General features: G+C 37.0%; 2 protein-coding genes across 3 annotated transcripts; one reads left to right on the top strand and one right to left on the bottom strand.

The window, feature by feature from the left end:
• The first annotated feature begins 2,105 nt into the window (after positions 1-2,105).
• On the top strand, positions 2,106-12,327 carry LOC145233713 (testis-specific gene 13 protein-like). Of its 2 annotated transcripts, none has more exons than XM_080098489.1 (8): positions 2,106-2,223; positions 2,793-3,001; positions 3,274-3,397; positions 3,456-3,556; positions 5,995-6,114; positions 7,439-7,578; positions 9,579-9,792; positions 11,816-12,327. In XM_080098489.1, exons 1-8 carry the CDS (start codon positions 2,217-2,219, stop codon positions 12,098-12,100), a joined length of 1,200 nt encoding a protein of 399 aa, XP_079954615.1. In that variant the 5' UTR covers positions 2,106-2,216; the 3' UTR covers positions 12,101-12,327. The 2 variants fall into 2 exon arrangements, with proteins under 2 accessions (XP_079954615.1, XP_079954614.1); XM_080098488.1 differs by lacking the exon at positions 2,106-2,223 and adding an exon at positions 2,278-2,594.
• Positions 12,328-13,531: 1,204 nt separating this feature from the next.
• On the bottom strand, positions 13,532-19,263 carry LOC145233844 (mitochondrial-processing peptidase subunit beta-like). Its single transcript, XM_080098623.1, has 11 exons — positions 19,083-19,263; positions 18,608-18,820; positions 17,970-18,099; positions 17,799-17,911; positions 17,112-17,245; positions 16,881-17,028; positions 16,250-16,354; positions 15,489-15,622; positions 15,351-15,416; positions 14,510-14,684; positions 13,532-13,808 (listed from the first exon to the last, which is right to left on the bottom strand). Exons 1-11 carry the CDS (start codon positions 19,149-19,151, stop codon positions 13,668-13,670), a joined length of 1,428 nt encoding a protein of 475 aa, XP_079954749.1. The 5' UTR covers positions 19,152-19,263; the 3' UTR covers positions 13,532-13,667.
• Between the last annotated feature and the right edge of the window lie 415 nt (positions 19,264-19,678).

Below are 19,678 nucleotides of genomic sequence, written 5' to 3'. Positions count from 1 at the left end.
AAAATTAATGTAATAGAAAGCATAACATAGAAATCGTTAGCGTAGCAAACCTAAAACAATTACATAGGCTATCGGAAAATGTTTGTCCGTTTCGCAACACAAGACAGTTCCCTTTACGGCTAAAATCAATGTAAACAAATCACAAGCAGACAATCTGCTTTGTAATTACAAATTCTATGAAACTAGTTTACATGATTTTCCTCCTCCTCCATGCAAAAAGGAAAAACTAACTATCTTCTAACAAAGATCGCAACAAACAGCCGAGCTCAACAATACTAGTAAATGTAAAAATAACATCTTTCATTGTAAAACAAACACAATATCGCCTATACTAATCTTGACATCGAGAAAAACTGGCCGCCCCTAATACATGACTGCAAAAAAAATTTGCGCATTGGCATTTACAAGCATGTGCCATCGGGCATTAGGACTTGGTTTGTGAAATGAACAACTATATAATTTCACTACAAACTCAAAAATGCGTTGCTGTTTAAAAGTGAGTCGTATGTTAATACACCCATAACAACACATAAAGGACATGTTCAAAGGTAAAAGATAACGTATTTCCTGTAGACGAAAAAAATAATAATACACAACGAACAGGTCACAAACTTTTTATGACGTACATAATAGATTGTGAAATCGAATGAGACCAGAAAGCTTTTTCAAATACATCATGCAAAATATAGTGGACCTTAATAGTTATTAAGTACCTTAGTTAAATCAGTTTTATTACACAGCTCGGTCTGTTGTTAAACTTTAAGGAAAAAAAAAAAAAAATTGCGTACGCTATTAGCGCTTGTTCTGCCACTTGCAAAAGTTGCAATAACAATCGGTAATCCGAGGTTATGCGGTCCTGCTGCAAGGCTAATAGCGGAATATACTTGCACTTGTAGGGCGGTGACTAAACCGCAAAAAATCATAAACTTACATTTTAATTTTAAACTACAAAACGGGAAAACGCCAAATGCGCAAAAAGCACATGGTTGACGACAAAGTTTGGCTAATAATCAACAAAAGTATCGAATCTACTTTCACGAAATTAATAACCCGATGTCGTTAGTAGCAGTGTCAGTGATACGAAAAATTATTGGCCACGTAGTGACAGTAAAAAATTAAGTGACATATGTGTGTGAGCATGAACGAGTCAGAGTAGCGAAACCGAACCTTTCAAATCCTAAATCATCCAAAAAGGGTTTCGGTATCGATCTTTCAAACTTCATTATTATTTGTTTCGACGATAGTCATGTCCTGATGGGGTTGATTGTTTATTATAAAAGCAGAGAACCGAGACACGATACAACCTGGGTAATCAGCAAAACTCTTTCAGGTTCAAAACAACGAGTATAAATTTATTCGCAATTGCCGATTATCAGTTTGAAAATTAATATTCACGGACACTGTAGAAAGGCGTGGCACTCAGACTGCACCTTTTATTGGACTTGTCGCTATGGATGTAAACAAAAACGCCGCACACGGTCACGAAGAATTATTTTGTACTTAAAGCGATGAACACTATGCGTATCTTAATTGAAGGACAATTCTTTGGTTAATATTTGTCGACATAATAGCCTTTCCAGTGTTACCTTTTCTGTTTTTAACTGGGTAAAATTGAAATAAACATTGTTCAAAGACCAATATGCATGTTAACGTTATCATAACCCCCAAGCGGGTGCAATGCAAACAGCAATTAACACACAAACTTAATCATTAAAACCGGAAAAGCGTTACTATGCTAACTAGACGATGATTAATACCTGTTGAAAAGCGTTTTCTGAGATATAATTAGTACTTAAGGATCAGGACACTTGAACGACTTGATGACCATTTGATTCCGTGACGTTATTGAAGCGTGTCGCGTCGTCAAGGACCATACGCTCTTCACCAATAATCTAAAAGCCGTGAAAACCTGCGTCAAAAACTTCAGAATTTTCCTTTTTTTAGTCTCACTATAAAAAACCCATGTGGCATTTTTAATGCACGAAAATGCACTGCATCATTATGTAGATGTGTTTGTATTAAATCTGTTGTAAAAAACTTTACATCGGTTATGTTTTTTGACGTGTCACTTTATTTAACGAACGCCGCTTTTTCTACGCAATTCTATTGTGGATTTTGTCCAGGGACAGATTAGCTTTCAAATTGAACAGTCTGACTCGTGGACTGCCAATTCAAAAGCAGTGACCTGAATACGGCGTTTCATCGCTTCGCTGGCAATGGAAGGTAAAAATTGATAAATTATGTTTTGTATCGTTGTCTCACTATTGTAAAAACGTCGCTTTGGTGAAAACGAAAGGTGTATTCGGGCGTCAGTGAACAATACCCCGTCATCTCCTTGTGGTACTAATCCATCCATAATGGGATGAAGGCTTAACTTGAAATGAAAGTCACTGTACAGTCTTGGGGCTCTGCTGTCACTGTAATCCATTGGTTAAATATTTACTGTGAGTTTCAAGTTTGAGTTTACAAACTGTAAAACATGGCTGGCAGTCCAAACAAATCAACAAAGCGAGTGGTGATTAGAATCGACCCAGTACCTGTCATTAAAATTCAAGGTGAAACACATGATTCACCAGAAGGTGAAGTGTTTGAAAGTGAGTGAAAACAAGAAGTCCTATCTTTTGTTTTACTCCATACAGTGATTCTGAATGTGAAGAAGTCAGTGTACCGAGCTAGAATGTGTGATATGCAATTGAAAACATACAGTTGGCCTTAAAAATAATAGACTTTCAGTAGACAAAGCACATTTAGTGGAGCTGTTGACATGAATTTTTGCATTACCAATTTTACAGGGGTTCCTAAATCCTCATTGAAGTCCAGTCGTCGACAGTCTATGATATCTGTCTCCACACCAACATCCCAAGTAAAACATGTGACATTGCGGCGACTGTCAGAGCCACAAGAGTGGGATGAAATGCAACAAAGACCAACAAACATATCACATCCTCTTAATGATGTTTCCATGCAAGAGGAAAATGAAGTAGTGCCAGAACACCACCAGGTTGGATTTAAATTAATACCTTTATGTATCATGGGAAAATGTATCATTTTCAAGACAGGTGTGTGTATGGGACATAACATATATTAACATATTAACACACTGAGATAACAGGGCTTAAAAAAAACAAAAACAAGTGAAATGGTTTTTAATGGTTAGAATTTCTGCAAGAGCATGTACCATAGAAATTAGTAAAGAAGTAAGATTTTAAAGCTTGTTTTATAATTTGATAGCAACTCTGACACAGTCAAACAAACATTGGCAACTGTTTTAAGGTTCTATATGAACTTCTTGGTGCTGACAAGGCGGAATCTATTTTAAACCCAAAAATGGAAGAACCTGCTAAAAAAGAACTTGAAAGTAAAGCAGAATCGAGGCACAGAAGAAAAGTGCCAACAGGTAGAAATGGCCAAAAATATTGGACATACATGTTTCATGTTTTGTGATTTTTGAGCAGTTGATACTGGATTGGGTGCAGAAGCTTTGTGGAAAATTTTGAAGAAAGAATCAGATCGAAAATTAGCAACAATGGACAACAAAATTCGAAAAGATTGTAAGGTAACAACCAATGCTTGAATAAACCTGTTAGCAAAAACAAAACGAAAAACTATCTTCTGATTAAGGTCACAAACTATAGTTCTACTTTTGCCAAACCCTAGTTACAATTATTTTATGACCAACTGCAGTTGTAAAAGTTTGCCATTGGAACATATAAAATGATTCAGAACAAAAAGTTAACGACGTCGCTCAATTTAATGACTCTTTAAGTCAGGGGCGGGCAACGTGCGGCCCGCGGGCCGCATGCGGCCCTTTGACACTTTTTGTGCGGCCCTTCATGTTCTTCCAGCAATTTTCGTGTAAGGCTATTTGAGGGTTTATCATGCTGGAACTTTTGCTCTTTCAGTTTCCTGTTTAAAGTACGATGTAACCCATAGGCTACACCGCTAAACTAATGCAAACATTGACAATTTAGTTCAAAAAATCCAGCATCAACCTTCTCACTAACTTCTATTTGAACATCCATGTATCTGCTATGATATTTCATATACGATCGTACTTGTGATCTTCCAGTAAAAGCTTAAAATATGAATTTGTGTTTATTTGATGTGCGGCCCTCCTGTACGCATTGCATTGTCCTAAGTGGCCCTCGTGTTAAAAAGGTTGCCCACCCCTGCTTTAAGTCTTTAACCAGCACTTATTACTCAGCTTTCTATATACTGTATCCAGGCAAAAATATTGTTAGGGAACTTTAACAAACAAAAAACACATCACTAGGAAACTAAAAGTTAACAAAAAATTACAAAACCAAAAAAATCTTACTTTTGCACGGTGTTCTTGTATTTTGAAATGAAGTCAAGACTTTATCTTGCTTTATCATGGCATAGCTCATAGGTTCAAGGAAGAATTAGATTTCTTGCAGCTAAAATCTAACTTCGCCAACAGGCCATTTTACCCGCGCAAAATTGCGAAACTATCACGTGATGTTATCATAAACTTCATATTATGACGCTACAATCACACAATTAGTGTTTGATTTGTGTTTGTATTGGTTGAAGTTCAGATGTAGTTTGTGTAGGTCTTTGCTGGAAAGATACTGACTTGAAGGTAAAGTAAATAATTGCGTAGTATTGACGTTGTAAATTGACAATAATTTATCCGGAATTCGCGTAGAAAAGCTGTTAAGGTTTAAGCGATATTTTTAATGCCATAGAAACATCAAGTCTGTTCAAATCTTAAAGTAAATTTTCATAATTCATCTAAATAACGTTACTAAGACCTTAAACGGGCCAGGGTTTAACTACCGTATTTACTCGATGGTAAGCCGCCCTCGTTTATAAGCCGCCCTCGATTGTAAGCCGCATGTTGAGGTGTTAAAAAAATAATGTAAGCCGCACGCTGGAATTTTATACGATTGTTTCTTAATACATCTTTCTGTAGTTGTATGGTATGACTATTTGCCCATATCTGTTAGTTACGTTGATAAATGTACCCAACAGAACGTGTACCGACGTATAATCTGTACACGCATACATGTTTTGAACCCCAAATAATTTAAAATGTTGGAGTGTCGAAATAATTTCGGTATAAAATGAAAATATAAGCCGCCCTCGATTATAAGCCGCACAAACCGCAGCTAAAAAACAATATAAGCCGCGGCTTACAATCGAGTAAATACTGTATAACTAAGTTTTAGTTAGTTAGCCATAATTGCAGAGTGAGTCGTGGCAGTTTGTGATTGGTCAAAATCCACAAAGCAGACGCTAATAGAATGATATCATCAAATGTGATATGCCACACCAAGTTTTCAAAAAACAGGAAATAAGAGCTTTGGGAGTAAGTTTGTCAAACGCGGAAATGATTGCTTGCAGTGCCTGAATCGTCATAGGCTAATGCACGATTTGCGACAAAAGTTTGGCACGATTTCTTCAAGCGAATAATATACATTCGTGATTAATGGAACGACAGATACTTCCGTCTTGCAGACGTCTTGTCCTCGACACTGGCAGCTCATTATCTTTGAAGAGCTCTGCTTGGCAGTTTTTCTTACCCGTTATGACAATATTAGATGTAATGCATTACAGAGGGCATGTTATTACAAACTGCAGTAACGCAGGTCATGCACTTTTGACCAAATAGCTATATAAAGCTGAATATTTTTTCCAGCACTTTATAATCGTTCCAAGCATAGCGCTACTTCAGACCAACTCGCATAGGCTGACCTAAAGTTAATAGAAGGCAAGCGTGCATTAAGTGCCCCAATTGCCGGTATTCGTTGCTAAAAATCACACCCAATATACAGCCACTGCTTAACCGTATGATGTGTTAGTTTTATCGCTACAGCCTACACATTTTACTCTGATGATAAAACAGTATGAAGAAAGCACTGGAAATTGGTGATTTATGCATAATATCATAATTAGTCTTCTACTTAACATACACTCTACGAACGAAACAGGGTTATCATTTTGACATTGTTTTTGACGCATGTTTTGCAGGTAGCTTACGGGGCGTTTCTGCGCGAGAGCATCAACGAAAACCGAGTGATTGTCCATCGAAGTTTCACACAACATACCGACGTGCCCGAATTGGATAAGCTCATTGACAAAAAATACCAGGTACAAATAGGGCTGTTCCAGACGAGAAAAATTTTTCTCGGGATTTTTCATAATCAAGTCCAAATTTATAGGTGGAAAGATACCGACCAATAAGCGGTTGTTTCCATGCTATTGCAATTACGTAACACTATAAAAGCAAAACACGAATTTTAAGTTGGTTTGAAACTAGATAGGATAACTAAATGCGGATTAAATAAAACGGATTTTTACAATGAGAACGTTGATATGACTTTTCCTTTCGGTCTAACAATACAGATGTTCATATTATTAAATCTTTAAGTTTGACACATGTAAAAGCACCAAGCCAGTTAAATTTCTGTTATTTTTTAAATGTGTACTTCTAATGTTTTGAACCCTAAAAGTTTTTGAAAAACAACCTTTGTTTTCGAAATTTATTAATGGATAGAGAGACGATAAAACGTTAAAGGAACTCTGCTGTAGCACACGACGTGCAGTGTGTCTTGTTTACAGTTTCTCTTTTGCGTGGCATCGAGTTTGTTTTCAGTTCGCTGCCATTAGTCACATTTAAAGACGACGGCACGGCACATACAGTAGGCATGCGACAGTTTGCTACTAGCTAGTCAGTGGGTGATTTCATTTCCGTCGCTCTATGACTAGGTCCTCTCCTCCAGAAAAAACAGCCACCATAACATGTTTACGTGAAATGATAGCTTCCGACTTGTTTACGATACATCTTCCGAGTGATTTTGATAAAACCCATACTATCACTGAAGTATTGATCATAAAGATTTACTAATAGGATGATAGGCCTTACTTGCTAGTCAATCTTTGTTGTTGCCAGTTTCCGTTAGGAAATGGTAATAAATAGGGTGTTGTTGGCACGTTTCGATACCAAAATGATAACGCTTGTTTCGTTCACTACATTAAACTGTTGTAACAACAAAGTTTAGAAACAGGTTTTTGCAGAATACATACCTGCCTACTCAGCCAATCGTGTTTCTCCTGCGAATAATTCTGGTCTGTCACATTATACAATGTAACCGTGTGAACGTAATATATGTTTTTTTTATGTATAAGTTACACAACCGTTTTCCAAAGAGACAGACGCTTGGCTTTTCTGGAGCTTTAAGTGTCAACATTTCCTGCATGTCCATGCACGTTTTTTCATGAATTATTTGATGAATTAGGGTGAAACTTTTACAGATGGTAGTTATGGTCATGTAGTTTCGCCAGCCATTTATTTCGTTAGACTGGTCAGCCTCAACATTTACTCCACTAACCCCCTAAAACGGCAGAATTTTTAAACAATGTCCAAATTATTTTCAAGCTTAGCCATCCTTTTAGTTTATTTTGTTTTTAAAAGGGCCGTGTTCGACGTGCACGTCACCACACCAACGTAATGTACCGCGCATCCGAGAACAACAAGAACAAAACGTCGGTTCTACTGAATAACAACCCACTGCCAGACTACACTGACCGGGAAGGGGCCATGCCCATAACAAGGTGAGGAATAATAGTATCTACAAGTAAAATTAGCAGATAGTGGATTTGGTATGCGGAAATGGTTTTCAACCTTTTATTCCATGGCTTCATTTAACATTTAACGTACTTTAGAAGCCAAAACCCTTGCTGAATATACTTTTTGAGGAGTATTATGAGAAAAAAAGCTTTTACAATTAATCGACTCTAGTTACTACTTTTTGGATTAAAATTACTAGCTTTTGGATTAAAATTTTAATTAACAATTACACAAAAATTAATTAAGCACGAATCATTTGTAAACATATAAATACATGCTGTTGGGAAAACCCCTGCGTTATGGGGTCCGTAGTTCGAAATCTTATTATTACATTATACATTAATAATTTGAGCCCTATATTTGACCTAATTCGGCCAGACATGTCATCTGGACTTAATTGCAAAACTAAAGTTTTGAAGAAATAACACCAGTTGTGACGCAACACATGTAGTGTCCAAATGTCCACTTTTTTAAGAAATACAGTAAAACACGATTGAACCGAATTGGGTTAATCCGGATCTTTGCCTAATTCGGACGAATCTTGAGATACAAATGATTTGCAATGTGGTAAGACTTCAACTTATCGACATCGGTTATTCTGGATCTTCGCCTAATCGTTTTTGGGCCTAAACGCGTCCGGATTAACTGAAATTAATTGTAGTACAGCAATTTGCAAAAAAAATGGATTATTTATCGATTGCATACAATAAGTTTCAGGTACATGAAATCTAATTCGGATCATTACAATGCGTTTTTCCCGCAAAATCGCCTGCAACGCTTGTTAAAAGTGTATTGAGAAGCGACAATGCAAAAACACCCACAAATATTTTTGCACAACACGCGAGTTTCTCTTATTATATACGAAAAGTCGAAAGCGAGTAGTCTTACCAAGCAGGATACTCGTTACTCGGCGATTTGTAACGCAAAGTACTCGGTGCGTGCCTTGTAAGAAAACTCAAAAAAAATTGCGGGGCCTTACTGGCCAAGTCAAAAGCTTTGATATTCGCACATATTACAAAGTAGCGCTTGACAGCAGTATTAAATTACAAGTGGCGTGCGTAGCAAATAGTTTAATTGTGTCTGGCATGTTGATATTACGCGTTGTTGTGTATTGCGGTGTCATTGGGAACAGAAAGGGTTAAGTATCCTCTCGCCGTGGGTGGTTGTTGCGTTTTTGATTTTTGTTTGTTTTGCATCATCTTCCATGGACCGAAAATATGACTCAATAACGGTGGAAACAAACAATGGTGACACTTAAACAATCAAAAGTACCGGGCCTCTGCAATCCATGACTGGTAGTTAGATTGCGGACGTTTCTTACGCTAGTAGGCCTACCATACACATAAATATACATGACACAATATTTGTAATTTTAGGTCCACAAATGATCTATCAATGCTACTAAGACACTTATTCAATGCAGAGTATAAAATAAACAGTTTTTTTGTGTAATTTGGTTTGAAGGGCACAATATAGGACAAGGGATATCTTGATCATTCTTCATGGAAACACATTTATTACATCTTATCAAACAAACATATGTCAGCATATGGCAGCACCTGTTGTACCGTATTCGAGCCATAGTTTACAACGCAAATGCACTTACTCGATATGTTACGGGGCTTAAACTTTTCTAAGGGAGTTTTGAGACTACATTGCTTGGTATTGCAATAAACCCAATGGTATGTAACCTAGAAAATTGTACGCTTTTGTTTTGGCGTGCAGTTGTTAAAACACGTATCAATTTCTTAAAGTGAATGTGAGGCCTATTCGCATCTGATATTTGTTTAGCGTGGCATCATCTATCTACTTCTTTGTATATCAGGGAAAAATAAAAATGTTTTAAATCGTTAAAAATCAAGTAATTAGCAAAACAAGTAGATCACTGGTTTCCACTTGCATCAACCTGTTGTGCATTCTAACACAACATTGTTATGTGTATTGTAGCATTATAAATTGCATTCATAGTAAATCTGTTTTTTAGGTACTTTGCCGACGATTTGAAAGTACGTTTATGGGATGATAATAGCTTGCCAAAGATCGAGTCTCCACGTGCGATTGAGAATGACCCTTCCAACCCCAGTATAGGAGAAACTGTAAGAAGGCAATTCTCAAACCTTCACTTCCTCACAGAAGATCGGGCACGCACAAAAGGGACTTTTTACGGAAAATACGCGGACGACGACCTCGTTAAAATGGTAATTCGCAATTCATAGGTTAATTTAAGGGTTAAGTGAAGGTATCGAGGCAACACTCCAACACAGTGGTTCCCAACCGGGAGGAATTTTAAAACTTCGGGGGAGGAATTCACTTTAATTTGTACATCTGGTTTTTCAATAGTTCTGCTTTGGAAATACAACCTGTAGGGTTGACAAAAGACCCGATTTTAAATAATTGTACATCGACAAATATTCGTCGACACAGGTTGGGAACCACTGCTCTAGCACTTCCTTAACTGTACTTTGTTTTAAAGTAGAAATAAACATGTTTAATATCAATGCGATTTTGACAGTTTATTTCCAGACATGAATCATACAATTCCTTTTACAGTACAAATAAAGCATCGCAGAAAATTTTCAGTTTTATTAGCAACTGCGTTTTCGGTGCTGCTTTTTTTAAAGCAAGCATCAGGAAGCTGGTAAAGCCATAACTTACCTCAGCCCCACGTTTAACCAAACTTCGATAGGTGGCGCTAAGAGATGAATCATTAATTTTGCTGCTGAAGAGGGGTACGGTTGGGAAGTAAGTTTTTAAAAATTCTACATTAGCATCTAAGGTTTTTAAGTCAGTTTTATTTAACTTTTAATGATTATACCTAAACCCTAATAGCCCTATCCGTCAGCATTTACAGACATATACGTTTTTAAATAGGTGTTAGTGCTCTTTGCGCAACCTATCGAAAACTTGTTGAACGTTCGGCTGACGTGAGGTATGGAGTTAGTAGAATTTCCCAGAAAGCTATATCATTTTTGCTGAGTCAGCATAAAATCTCACCTTTAGACACTGCAACGCAATTTCATAAGTCACTATTCAGTATTGCATGGGCACTGTAAAGAATGGAAATTCCCAACGCTTTGTTCATGACATGTCGAAACCAATATGACAGCCAAGATTTTCAAGACGAAACCCCATTTTGGCTCTCGGCGTCTGTAGCTATAGCTGGAACATAGGAATAGCTCGGTCGCAAGGCTCTTCTGAGGTTCTTGTCATGAAACTCAGTCACGTATGGATTTTAACGGAAGCTCGTGCGCATGTGACTCGATGATAAACGAAGCGAAATCGTGTCGCTTGGAGAGCCTGCGACATTTAACGTTCTTTCCCTGATGTGTTGTGAAAGCAAATCCGAATTGCATCAAAGAAGGCTTAGTGATATCATGCGCCTATATCACAAAGCATAATTATAAACTGATCACAACTCGATTGAACAACAAAAATACGACTTTGTATTTTGAAACCTTACCGAACTATGTCCACGCATTCGTTGTCAGACTTGTCACTTGATAGATATGCATAACGTTTGTTGGCGTATGCTAGGAAACTATTAGTATAAATTATGCTAAAATGTATGTAAAATATTACAGGATTGTTCCAAAGCTGATTTAAAGGTACCGTAAGGAATGTTTATACCCCTGTCATATATTAGAGATATGATTTTTAAAGACAACCGTAAAAAAACGTTGTAATTTATGTCAAAATCCGATTTCAAAATATGAAACTTAAACACCTTTTTTGGAAGTTTTAAATTAAAAAAGCAACATTTAAAAACCTGTCGCCATGGTTCATAGAAAAAAACTCGTTGGAATAGCCGCTGTAAACGCGCAAGGTCGTTCTATTCTTTACTGGCATTTGATGCACATTGTTGCCCTTTGTTACAGTTTAACATTTGTCAGCTATGTTTCGTAGCATGCGAGGAACGAAAAGATCCGGATGCGGCGCGAACGTGTTTTATGTTTACGGAAGTGGGTTTGAAATATGGCGCGCCAGTCTGATTTACTGCATTAAATGCACCAACGTAACTGTTCATGAATATTTAAATTTTAAAGATAAGTAAATTGGTAAAACTGTGTTCACTGTGACGCCCCGCGTATCGGACATTTTCCAAAAAGTCCGTCAAAAAGATCTCAAAACATATAAATTGGCAGTCTTAAAATGTCTGATTTTAACGCATTTCATTTTAACGCTTAAAATTTAAAAGTTTTAACGTAAATTTCTAATCTGCAGGTTACTGATTTCCCTGGCTACAAAACCAAGTTGCCACCTTCAATGACCGCTAGGGTGACAGTCAGTGCGCCTGTACATGACACAACCGGCTACAGGGATTCCATCAACCAAGCTAGGCTATTTACACGTAGAAGTTTGCACCAACAAAAACGGGAACCGACTTGGCAGCCCTTAACCGTGGGTGCTCTGATGGAATATGCCCCTACTAAGCATGCCATGGGTGCCGGAGAGTTTAGGTTTGGACAGACATCAAGATGGAAAACACCCGCTCCCAGCACTGCATGAAATTGTATGTGAAGTGTTTTTCGCCTGAATGAGATTTTGATGTTTTACTTCGATCGTGAATTGCAATTTGTGCGTTTTGAAATGAAATTGAATTACTGTCTCTGGCGCAATTTTTCGACTGCCAGAGTAGAATCGTGTATTTCTTTTATAATATTGCATTTAAAGATTTCGCGTTCATTGAGAATTTAATAATTCATCCAAATAAATGCTGAACCATTTAAACTTAAGGTATGTCGGGTTTCCTATCAAACAAATGTCAGACGAAGAAATGATTGGCCACAAATCAACACTGGCATCTAGCGGAGGGAGATAATCATGAATGTTTTTTCTTAGTTGGACAACTAATTGAAACCAGCCAACAATCGCGACTACTTAAAACCTAAAATAGATACCGTACTGAATTTTTTACACAATATTCTACGCATTTTAAGCTTTTAATTGCACAAAATTTTGAAAAAAATATTTTTTAGTTATAAATAACGAGTATTTTGAAATTAACATTCATCGATATGAATCACAGTACGCCAGGCCCATTGATGAATTTATGTTCATCGATATGAGTTTGAAACAGAAGTAAAATTTTGTGTAGTATTTTATTGTGCGAAAACACTGCTCTCGCGGGGTTGGAAGTCCTAAAGTCTTTTGTATCCTGTGCCAATTTAAGCCAGTGTTTCATAACCCTAAGTTCGCGTTCGCGGAATCCAACAAGTCATAAACATTTGTCAAGAGTACATCACGACATACAGCGACTTTGTTCTATGTACTAGATCGGCATATGGTGATGCGGAGGAAACATGTTAAAATAACATTGTCCCAATTTTATTCCTCCGTTGGTCCCCAAAGTCTAAAAAGTGCCTCAACAGTATTTCAACAAATTCGTCTGCAGTCCCAATCCATTACTAGTTGATGTTACTTATAGGCGTGTAGCGGGAACCATTTTAGACACAAAAGGTAAAGTGTTACTTCAGTGACAACGTTGCAGTTAGGTCGTAAACTATAGGGATGATTCGTTTAGGTCCGTGGTTCTCAACCTAATACGGATCGCGTACCACGCGACAACTTTTTTTTATCGTTGCGTAGCACCTAACCCTGTTTGAATGGGTAGACCAAGAAATAGGCCTATCTTTTCGACCAGGCCAACATATTTCTGAAACCAGCAATTTCAAAAGAATTTCCAAAACAAGAGTAACGCCGCAAACCAGAGCTGATCAGTTGAATTGCAATTCTTGATCTGACATATGTATAACAGAAAGCTACTCTCATACCACCTAAAAAGGTCCGGCGGTCTGAGTACTGAAGGTTGAGAACCACTGGCTTAGATGGTACTGGTACTTAATTTAATAAATGAAAAACTAGAAGGGTGCCAGTGCCATCTGTTGCTAAACATGATTGGACCATGAACTTTTTACTTCAATAAAACACCACACACTGTAAACGTGAACATATATTTTACTAATCCACTTAATTCACTTTGGAACAACAAAACTGTGGTTCCGATTTTTTTTATCACGTTGCGAAATAGTTTGGAACAAAAACAAACAAAAGGGTTTAGCAGTTGGCTCTGAACTCAGTGAAAGACTTTGTACATCTTCGCACGGATATTGGCATAATCTGGCATTGACTCTGTGGGTCCAATGGATGCAACTGCTGGACAACTATCCCACACATATTTTCCCATCACACGTTTTACATCGCTAACCTGAACTTGCTGAAAAATGAAATAATCCGTTTAAACACATATGCTAACGCAAAGTCACTAAGCTTCCAATGACACATAGACATTATATCAGTGGTTCCCAACCGGAGAGAAATTTTAAAACTCCTGGGGCGGAATTAACTTTTATTTGTACTTGTGGTTTGTGAATGAACACTTCGGGTCTGGGAATATAGCTTGTGAATTTGATAAAAGACCAAATTTTAAATGGTCTTTGTATAGTTAAGCATCTACTATGTAGTATTTTGGAAGAAATGAAAATGTTTTGATTTGTTAAGGGAAGAATTCGATAAAAAAGGTTGGGAACTACTGCTTTACATTGATAAATTTAAACCCCCAAAGAGAAACCATAAAGGTTTGTGGGACCGAAATTGGTGTCCATACCCGAAAGTACTATCCCGAAACCAGAATATTTTTAAGAAAGGAAAATACAAAACAAAAGTTGTTAAGCGGAAAATCCGGCCTAAATCAGCAACATTTTATCTGAATTTAAGCAGGAACCAAACTTGACTTACAGTTTTTAAATGAAGTACATACATTATTGCATGTCGAATATGTAAAGTAGTCTTTGTGCAATTAACCAGAAAGTGCAAGTATTTTCTTAACATGTGATAAACTTTTGATGCACAATCCTATTGCTGTTTGGCAAAGAATAAAACTAGCCAGATTGTCTATGTATTTTCCAAACCCTTTACCTTAATTCGTTGAGCAATTTCAGGCCAAGGGATTCTACGGCCATAGCAAAGCATTTGTCTGCCAATGTCTTCACAAATAGGAGTGGTTCCATCCAGCATTAGTGCCATGTTAGTAAGGAGGGTGTTTTTAGCTCTTGACACTTCGAATTCAGTAAGGTTCGTACATAATCTTATCCTGAGCAAAAATTAGTAATTATTGTTTTGTATTGTTGTGGTCAGCAAACTAAACAAAGTAAGAAGGTATATGTCAAGAAACTGTCCTTTTGAACATCTGGCAATTATATTTGATCAATTTGATGTTGGGGAGCTACCCAACACATTCGATCTTATTATGCTAAACAGGGTGAACTCGGAAAGGACCTGCGCAAAAAGAGTGATAAAATGTTGATGAAAACTGTAGTTTGGCGGTGCAAAAGCGACCAATAGCTAATCAGCTTTACAACATCAGTTTTTACGTTCATTGTGTTGGCGAGCAAGTACATGGCCAGTTTGTCCAATAAATGGTAATGTTGTTAAGTTAAGCTAGTCTGGGTATAGAATCCAAATGACTTAGTGATAAAAAAACAACGCTGGTGAAAAAAGCTAGTGCCAGTGGTCGGCTTTACACACAGTCTGCTAAAATCCCCTTGCAATACTGACTTGATGCAAAAAGGTATCACTCTTTTCAAAAACTTGTTGCAATAAGGCTATCATTTCTTTTTAAAAATTGCCCAACCTACACCTATGCAACCCTGAGCTTAATTAAACCTACACAGGATTGACCTGGCGACACAATAGCTGTAGCAAAAAGTTGAAAAAAAAAACATAAAAATTTCATTTATAAGCATACATAAAATCTTACCATTCATCCTGTACACGAAGGGTGCAGTCGCCAAGATGGTCGTTGTCGGTAACATAGTAGATGCCCCTAAATATTCAAACATGTTTTATTGAGTTCTAATTCAATAAGGGGTCATTTTTGCAGTATCAGTGATCATACCAGAGACCAGTGTCCATGTAAAGGGTGTTAAAAGATTGGAAGCTAACACAGAGACCTTCGTTGGCCATTCTACGCACAAGTGGATTGGGGAAGTGAGAACCATTTACAGATGAACGATCCCATGTACCAATGATCTGAAATGAAACCAGATGTTTTTTTAAACAGCATCTTTTAAACAACACTAAAAAGCTAGAACAGTAATTCTTAAAGTGGACGATAGTGCATAATACAGAAGCATTGGAGAATTGATGAACAACTGGACAGTGGGTAAATATTGGAAGTTAGAACAGAATACAGTGACAAAGGAAGTATATGCATACATTTTTTTGTGACCTTCTGCAATCTTTAATATGGGTTTGAATGCTCCTACATTTCTTAAGTGTAGGAAAAGCATGGTAAAAATACAGTAAATTGAGCTGTTATAAGGGGTGATAAATTAGTATGTAGCCTTCATGGGCCGAAGGGTTCCTAACCCCACACTCAACTATCATAAACAGGCTAGAATTAGGATTTTATTAACTACACCATGGGAACGGTAACAGATTTAAGTGTAAAACAGGTTGCAATACTAACTAAGAAAAAAACATTAGAACATGTTGCTATGCTTGCTATTACTATGGCAGAGGTTGCAAAAACCACAAAGAGTTATAATGCATTTAAGTGAAAGTGGGATTACTTTTTAGGTTTTGCAGATATCACTTCTGCAAACAGATACTGAAAAAATCCTAACAGTCAATCAAAACAGCACCTTAGAGACTTACCTGATTAGCAATCATAAGCACCATGGTATCTGGATGTTGCCAACCGACACCTTCTACAGCCATTGCAACATGGACATATGGCATGTTGTCGTTACGGTGGCGAATCTACAAATATAACAACTGTTCAAAAAAGGCTGCATCACCTTGTGCACTTGTTCTTGATGAAAAAACATCAACATATTTTGAAACAATAACAGTGCGCATCATTAGTTCAAGTTTTGTCAAATAAAGCAAGTAGTTTTGTATCAATTATTGCCCATATAAAATGTATACTATCTGCGGGAGACGGGGATTCGAGCGTTTTTAGCACAATGTGCACATTTTTCCAATCTTTGCAGGTCAAAATGTGGATGTGCCAGTGTCAAAATGTGCTGGTAAAATTAGCTTATTGAATTTTTTATGATAATACCTTACCCAAATCCCAATGGCCAACTGTGCATATTTACACTTGCACAAAACGACAAAAAGGACATTCCCTAGAAAAATGGAAAATAAACTTTCTGGGATGTTGTCTTTAAAAATGAAACAGATCACAGAAATAAGAATGATATGGCAACCCTGCCTATAACAATTGACAATATGAGTGTACACTCACTTAAAGAAGTCACAAATCGCTAATTAGTAGACTTACATCACTTCCAGTATAGGTGCATGGTGCAAAGCCGGCGGTAACATGTGATTGGTCCTGGGAGACAGTGGTGCCGAAAAACTGCTTTGCAAGATCAACAAGTTTGTCGTGGTCCACTCCGCCAGCTGCTGCTAAAACCATGCGAGATGGACTGCAAAAATATGCTACATTTTACAAACTTACAAGGCCTTTGCCGTTTAACAAAGTTCAAAAAATTCAAAGTTTTAAAATTACTTGTAATGAGTCTTAATGTATGTTAAAAGATCTTCACGATTTATCCTCTTGATATTTTCTGACGGTCCGAGTATAGTTAAACCCAGTGGTGTTCCTTGGTAGGCTGTTGCATGAAGGTAATCGAACACAACTTCCTGTTATACACAAGTAACAGTTATAAAACACTGATCAACCCAGACTTTGAGCTGCATCATAAGCAATAAAACAATGAAGCAACTGACCCTTAATGAATATACTGTTGCTGCCAGGCATAATGTATCAACAAAATTTTAGCTCTTCCGGCAGTTTTTTTATTATAAGTTTTTTATTGAAATTTTGTTGATACAACTGACCCTTAGTTAAATACTACAGTTTGAAAGCTGAAAGTATCTGTAACTTTGTGAAGTAAAGTATATAAAAACTACGAACAAAGATTTTGTTGTTGATCAAGCCCACTTTCAGTAGTATATTATGGAAATGCAAATAGCTTGTATTTTATTGTTAACACTATCATGGAAAACAAAAGCATTTCTTTTGATATATGTCTATCTTGGATTAATGCGCTGTAAAATCTTTACAAAATTATCCATTTTCAATGTGACACATTTCACAAGCCTGGTATACTTTGGTTGTTAGGGCCATTTTTTTCATATATTTATTCATGCTTTCAGTAAAGTAGAGCATTGACACATAGCATTTTTAATGTACCTGTTGGTTTTGCTCAATCTCTTCCATTTCCCTTAATATCACTCCACGTTCTCTTTCAATCTCTGCCTCTCCAAGTGTGCTGTTTTGAATGATATCAGCCAAGATCTCAACAGCTATCAGACAATACAAATTAGCACACAAGAATATCATACAGTTTTAAGTTTGTCATACCTCTCGGTAGGTCTTTACTGAAAGCTTTGGCATAATACACAGTTTGTTCCCGGGATGTGTAGGCATTCAAATGTGCACCCATGTTTTCTACTTCCATTTCAAGGTCAAGTTGACTTCGATTTTGAGTGCCCTAGAGAAAAAATGGCATTAGTTTATGTTCTAACAAATCAAACAGTGTGTGTGCTTAGATGAATGCATTCACTGAGACCCGAAGCGTCCATTCAGACCAGCAATCACAACATACTCATTGATTAATCATAGTTCGCCAGGCCTATAAAAGGTGTCATGCCAATTAAAGCTGGTCTCCTAAGCAATCTCATCTGTGCCTTGCCATACAGGAATGCTTGGAAGACCGACTTGATTCGGTATAGTGCCTTCAAGAGGACTGGCATTGCGTACAATAGTGTATGTGCACATTCACTATAAAAACCATTTTAACAAACTTTTTCAGGTACACAGTACTAGGAACCATCATCATTAGCATCTTTATTCAAAACTTTTCTTTTTCTTACAAAAAATAAGGAAACATCATCATTAGTATATTTGTTTAAAACTTTTCTTTTTCTTACAAAAAATATTACACAGCCAATTTACAGTAAATTAAGACTAGATTTTTGAAATTAAAAAAGTTCAATTACCTTGAAGGCCATGTGCTCCAGAAAATGAGCTGTTCCATTGTTATTATTGTGTTCATATCGGCTCCCTGCATCAATCCACAACCCAACAGTGCAAGTAGAAATACCGGAATCTTCAGATGCTACCCTTAAACCGTTAGCCAACTTTGTGACCCTCGTTTCTGGGGTGTTAACATGCACTGCTGGCTGGCCAGACTGAAACCTTTTTAAGATGCCCTGCAAGAAGCAAAAAATGCAAAATATATTCCAAATCCATGTCTTATCACAAGGTGATGAAGCAATTGTGTTTTAGGAAGGTTTCATCTTGATATTAGCAGCAAAATGGATTTTTTTCTCTGGTACAAAAATTAATATGAAGGCACACTTTTTACAGTACAAGATCATTGTAATTGTTATTTGGAATAGTTAAGCAAAAGCAAAATGAAACGTTGTACGAAAACATGAAATCGCAAATTTGTAAAAAACTGAACAGGTGTACCTTGTTTTGACTTAAGGTGCATTTTCTTAGCGTCCTTGACAAATGACCGACAGCTTTGGATGCCAGCATTGTAGGGCGACAAATTATTTTAAGAACAATTCGCAAAAAAACAAGCCAAATCACACAGCCAGAACGTGAAGTCGTGAATTAAAAACTTGGTAACCTTGCGACTTGCGCACACGTAATCGAATGAGCGGTAAAAATAGTTACGATTGGTAAAGCATTTTGTGTGTTTCGATTTTTAGGTACCACTTGAAAACACTTACAAAACTTTTTACTGTTTGCCAAAAAACACATCATACCGAAAGATATTAGAAACTTGTCCAGTGATGCATCCCATTCAAATTTGTATTTTCGGTTTCAACCGCCTGTTGTGGAAGATTTGGTGAATTACTTTTTTGTTAACCCGAAGTTCCCTGTGCTTTTATTGCGGTTTTGGTTAAATTCATTCCTGATAAAGAGGCCCTGAATGGGACGTCGAAACGTCGCATGAGTTGTTTATATTTACCGGATGAATAAAGCAAAGTCCATAAAATATGCCTGGTAACGCATGTTGGTGTTGTTTTGCAAGGTTTTAATTAGGTAGTAGCGGTGAT

The sequence above is a fragment of the Phallusia mammillata genome, chromosome 6, assembly GCF_965637545.1.
Source record: "Phallusia mammillata chromosome 6, kaPhaMamm4.hap1.1, whole genome shotgun sequence".
In the NCBI taxonomy this organism is placed as follows: Eukaryota; Metazoa; Chordata; class Ascidiacea; order Phlebobranchia; family Ascidiidae; genus Phallusia; species Phallusia mammillata.
Note: the sequence above shows the minus strand (reverse complement) of the source record. Positions and strands in the feature narration are given on the sequence as shown.